This window comes from Clarias gariepinus, chromosome 19, assembly GCF_024256425.1.
Source record: "Clarias gariepinus isolate MV-2021 ecotype Netherlands chromosome 19, CGAR_prim_01v2, whole genome shotgun sequence".
Classification (NCBI taxonomy): domain Eukaryota; kingdom Metazoa; phylum Chordata; class Actinopteri; order Siluriformes; family Clariidae; genus Clarias; species Clarias gariepinus.
This window is the reverse complement of record NC_071118.1, coordinates 13,058,316-13,064,315: the sequence shown is the minus strand read 5'-3', so window position 1 is coordinate 13,064,315 and position 6,000 is coordinate 13,058,316. Positions and strand designations below refer to the sequence as shown.

The 6,000-nt window shown below is 38.9% G+C and overlaps 1 protein-coding gene across 1 annotated transcript in view; it reads right to left on the bottom strand.

Moving 5' to 3' along the window:
- Positions 1-6,000, bottom strand: part of specc1lb (sperm antigen with calponin homology and coiled-coil domains 1-like b) — a 28,858-nt gene continuing 22,858 nt past the window's right edge. Inside the window, exons 13-15 of the mRNA XM_053478610.1 lie at positions 4,103-4,219; positions 3,912-3,971; positions 1-1,425 (exon numbers count right to left, since the gene is read on the bottom strand). Of these exons, the coding sequence (XP_053334585.1) occupies positions 1,336-1,425; positions 3,912-3,971; positions 4,103-4,219 (267 nt within the window). The 3' untranslated portion in view covers positions 1-1,335. The remainder of the gene's footprint in view (positions 1,426-3,911; positions 3,972-4,102; positions 4,220-6,000) is intronic.

Here is a 6,000-nt window from a genome sequence, read left to right as displayed (position 1 = left end):
TCAGACTAATGATTTATTGGTATTAGACTCAAACGTCCAGGAATGTTTAAAAAAAAAAAAGTTGTTCACATAGAAATTCTGTAACTGGTGTTGATGACAAAAAATAATACAGCCAACATCATCCTTTTGAAATGAAGAAAACTTGGTCAAGTAAACACTTAGAAGAAGCTTTTTGACTTGAAAGGATGAGTGAATGGAGTTATATATATATATACACACACACACACACACAATACAATCTAAACATCATCCACTGCAAGACATAAAAATTCTGACACGAAGAAATATTTGAAAACCTAACAGACATGACTTTTTTAATGATTACAGATCATTTAAAAAAAATAAAACCTTTTATTTTACATGACCTTATTTTTCAGCAGCTGTTTAACTGGCCAAATTGACGATGACGATGGTCTAAACAGCAGCTGATCATAAACGAAAATTCGTGATGAAATGGGACGATGTTTACCATAACAGCAGCTTTTGGGGGGAGGGGGGGGGTAACAAAAACAAACCGCAAACACTTTCACTTAAGGCACTCTCTTAATGAATAAAGTACAGATTGTGCCTCTTTATGTATTTAAGTTATGCAACATGTCAGGAAAAAAATGCACTTTAAATTCTTTAATATCCAGTAAAATGTGTGGGTGGTAAAGGCAATAAATCTCTTAATTAAAAGATTTCTAATACGGCAAAACACAAATTGGTTAGAAATGATTTCTTTATAATACAGTATTTAACGCAGTGCAGCGACAACGTCAGCGCGAGCAGATATCTGAGCTTAGAAATCTTCTACACAAGTGTGGAACAAATTCACATTTTACTTCAGCATACAATCCTATCATGTGCTTTTTTTTAAGCAGTCCCAAAAGGAACATGCTGCAGAACGTGGCCTGGTCATCTCCATAACAATGCATTCAGCACTTCTTAGGCACCAAGTGAGAGAGTGATCATGAGTGGAGCTTAAATAAAAGCATAAACCAGCTCGGAGTTTCAGTCTTTTCAGTTCGACTCGGCTGAAACTCATTCACATTAACACACAAAAGCCGAGACCGAGAAGGTGTGAGGCTCGTTAAAATACCACTCCGCTGTTAGGCATTTAACCGGCACACATTACGAGTGATTATAATTATAATACCAACTGCATTATAGTTATGGCCTGCCATTAAATAAAGAAGCTACACCGCGCTGCCCGATTAAAGAGGAATAGTAGCTTATAATGAGTGACATAACGAGAAGACCTGCATAGCTGTGACTGAAAAGAAGTCCTTTCAGCTCGAGTGTGACAAGGTGTCTGTGTAACATAGCACTTTAGCACTTTAGTGGGGTTCTGAGTCAGGTTTCGAAATATTTATAGATGGAGGTGACGTACGTCATCACACTCTGCCAATCAGGTCTCTCCGTGTGGACCATCTCACTGATGTCCTGAGAGGGGGGAAACAAAAAGAAAGAGAGAGAAAGAGATAATAATGCAGATATTATATATTAAAAATAGGTAATTGTATACAGCATTTGGCAGACAACTTTATCCAGAGCGACTTACTATTTTATCTCTTTAAACATCTAAAAAGTTGAGGTTTAAGGTCCTTGCTCAAGGGGCCAACCTTTAACCATTGAGCTACCTCCTGGTATAGTACAGTAAATTATTTAAACAAAAAAAAAAAGTTTCTACAAGCATGGTCTAACAGGAATTTCTATGAAGAGTTACAAAAATTTGTGTTGTGGGTGGGGGTAGAAGTGAGGTTTGGAAAGATTTAGCTGTGGGCTAGAGCAGGGTTAGGGCAGGGCTGTGGTTGGAGTCAGAGCAAGGAACTTTTAAACTCCAATGGTGTGACTATTTTTATGGTTTTTATTTTAATGGTGTGATGTATTTTTACATGACTTCATGTAAGGTGGAGGAAAATCTAGAGAGGAGGAGGTACGCTCTGGAAAGCAAAGGAAGGAAGGTTAGCTGTAGCAAGACAGAATACATGTGTGTGTGTGAATGAGAAGGACCCAAGTGGAACAGTGAAGGTACATGGAGCAGAGGCAAAGAAGGTGCAAGACTAAGTACTTGGGGTCAACATTCCAGAACAATGATGAGGGAAAGGAGGTGAAGAGGCATGTGCAGGCAGGTTGGAATGGGTGGAGAAAAGTGTCAGGTATGTTGTGTCATAAAAGAGTATCAGCGAGAATGAAAAGAATGGTGAGACCAGTGATGCTCTACGGCTTAGAGACAGTGGCACTGAAGAATAGAGAGGAGGCAGAGCTGAAGATGTTGAGGTTCTCTTTGGGAGTGTCAAGGATAGATAGGATCAAGAATGAGTTCATCAGAGGGACAACCCATGTTAGATGTTTTGGAGATAAAGTCAGAGAGGCCAGATTGAGGTGGTTTGGACATGTTCAGTGGAGAGATTGTGAATATATCAGTAGAAGGATGCTTAGGGTAGAACTGCCTGGCAGGAGATCTAGAGGAAGACCAAAGAGGAGATTTCTGGATGCAGTGAGAGAGGACATGAAGTTAGTTGGTGTGAGAGAAAAGAATGCAGAGGTTAGCTGGAGGCAGATGATTTACTTTGGCGACCCCTGAAAGGGGACAGCCGAAAAAATAAGAACATGAAGTTTTCTATGGTGTCGTCCCCAAATAAAGAAATAAATAAATAAATCAACTCTAGAGAAAAAAAAATCCCAATCGAAATACAAATGCATCATAAGAACACCGCAGTCAGAACAGTCTGACGTGATGCGGCCTGATCGGAATGAATGTTCAGTTGGAACGAGAGGAGTAAATATTAGCCGTTAACACTCGATCTGATAGTTTTTCTCTTGGAATAAATATTTTCTTTCTGCACATGTTTGCCTCATGTGGGGGTAACATTAGGTAATATGATGTTTCTGGAATAAAAAAAAAATTGCTTCTATTTTTGATCAGTAAAACTATGTGAGAAGAACTCACTCCAACCTGTGTTTACTTTCATTCACTGGGTCTCTGGCTGAGAATGGAGCACTGACTGGGTCACTATTTTAGCTGATTTCTGATCTAATCTCAAAGTTGGAGTATTTTTTTTCCTCTTCTTTTGTTATATTTCTGACAGATTAAAAGATTTTTTCCCCAAAGATTTTCTCCCTGATTTACTCATGTCCCATTCCTCCCCGTCACTAGGGGGCTCCCACATTAAGCTACTACCCAATCAGTCGGGAGGGCCGAAGACCATCATGTGTTTCCTCCGAACCACGTGATGCTAGCCGGTCGCATCTTTTTGAACTGCTCACTGTTGGGGGCGGTGTAACACTTAGAGGACAGCGCTATCTGCTCCTTCCGCTTGCGTGACCTCACAGACGCCCCCGATTGGCTGTAGAGCCGTGATTAATGTGGGGGCACTAAGTACCTCTCATTTCTCCCCTCTGAGAGAGCTCGGCCAATCAGCTCTCTCTAGACCTCCGGCAATCGAACTCGCCATCTCCGGATGATAGGGCGAGCACTTTACCACTGCGCCACTTGCATCTAAACCCAACAGAATCTTTATTTGGAATGAAATAGAGAAGAAATCGGAGAGAAGAAATCTTGTCCATGAAAAACAGTTGGACGGACAATGACGGATATCTATGGCAATTAAAATGAAACTAAATAAATTATAAATAAATAAATAAATAAATAAATAAATAATTGCCTCACATTTAGGGAGGACACTTTTTCTTTGAAACTAAAATGACAAACATATGGAGCGTAAGTAAGAGTGGTCGTTACATATGTAAAAAAAAAAAAAAAAAAAAAGATTAAATAGTAGATTTAAATAATGTTAATACATGTACACAATACAAATATTTAAAATTAACATCTTTAAGATCTTCTGTATTCAACATCATCTGTATGCTCTAATAAGTAAAAGTAGATGTAAAAAAAAAATGTATATGGTTGACGGTAAACTCACGAGTGTAGATTTAATGCCCACGCTTTCTGCTGCCTGGAAGGCCAACGTGAAATTTCTCCTCTGAAAAAAACAAAACAAACAACACATGTTTACTAAAAACAGCAAAACAGCGAGCGAGCGAGCGAGTGAGTGAGTGAGTGAGTGAGTGAGTGAGTGAGTGAGTGTGTGTGTGTGTGTGTTGGAGGCCACACCTTGTCCTGGCTGTTGAGCTCCTGGTAAGGGATATGAGCTGGCAGGTACGTGTGCAGCACAGCGCAGAAAGCCAGACCATCATTCCAACTGCTGCTAAAATTAGTGATGTCTATATTCTGAGGAAAAGGAGAGGAAGGAGAGAGAGGAAGAGAGAGGAAAAAAACATTTTAATGAGTTTATTTTACTACTTTATTGGTTTAGAAAAAAAACTGTTTATATTACACTTAATACTGGAGCCTGATACAGACATGCAGAGACAGACCAATTTGGAAAAGCCCTAAAAAACTTTAAAACCATAAAATCAACTCTAAACAAGTCAGCAGCTATTGGTTACTGATAAAAAAAACAAAAATATCCGTAATAATGCAATACACTTTATAAGTACCACTCTAGAGCATCTTGGACCCAGGTTGCCTGGCAACCGTATTTGTACATCTTTAAGCACTTGGATGTTGCGTGAAATGCCTTTTATGACAGAAATTCTATTTAAATGCGTTCTAGACACGCCATGAGTGTGTATCATGTATCATGAGTGTGTGCGGTTCCCGACAATTCCAGAGTAGCTCTAATAAACGCATTAGACTTTCAGCTGAAGGTCTCGGTAACATGATCATAAATCGCACACGTACAGCAGCTCATTTACAGAGGCACTGGCGCGGGGTGGTGAGTGCATGTGCGCCTGTATGTCCATCTGAGTGTGTGCATTTTCTTTTCATCTGCCATTGAGCAGCATTAAGAATGCTCATTATAAATGAATAACAAGCAAAAAAATAATTCTAAAATCTTTAATGCGACAGTAAAAACAGAGCCAGGGATTGGTTATACTGGTTTATTATATAAAATATTAGGAGGTTTGTGGTACCAAGCACAACATCACAACAAAAAGTCAGTACAGAACAGTATATAAAAAAAAAAGGAGCCATGGCTGATTTCTTTCCAGCAGAAACTGTACCTTCATGCAGTCTAACAGTGAGTCATGTCGAGCGATTACACAGTCTGACCCAACCTTGGATTCTCGCTTTATTTTGGATTGATATTATTCTGACACATCACCCGCACACGAAATACACTAATACTATTTATACAGTAGTTAGTTCCGACCAAGCAAACTGATTAGAGGAGAAGTATTCCACAAGTGATGATAATGAATAGTAACATCCCTGGGACATTTAACTATATGCATCCCTCCACATCCCGGATGCTCTACAATCGTTTACTAACTGTTGGTCACAGCATCAGTGAAAGTAGGTCTGTACGGTTGGTTACACAAAGAAGAAAGCAACTGCCAAATACCACATGAAAAAAAGAAATAAAATAAACAGATATTTGAGCTACGGATGTAATGCCTTCGAGCATCCTGCAGTTCAGCACGACCTCTCGAGATATTGCTTCAACAAAACTGAACAAGATGGATTATTTTCTTTATCATTAAATTAAAGCAATGAGAGTAGCATGAATGGAAAAAAATGAGCTAATAAACCATTCAGATTTTTGTTCATAGCTCACAGCCTAAAAGGCTTGACCTTAATATTAAGTGTGTTCTTATGTGTACTAGTTATACACCTTCATGATGAGACCTTTTGTTACAAGTCTCAACATCATCATAACATTAACACTATTACTTCCATTACAGATAGATAGTACACATTTTTATCTCTTCTATTTAATATTGTGAGCAGCTACTTGTTTTATTTGCCCAAAATATAAAAATATCAATCATGTACATCACAGAATAAAGCAAGTACAGATCCAACACGAGAAAACGAAAGCAGTTAACTAATTCTGAAATGCCACATTGACACTCCTCCTTATTCAACACACACACACTCATACTCAGGACTGCACGCTCACTCGTCCCCTGGGATCTTGGCCCTAGAACACACTCAGACGATCAAAT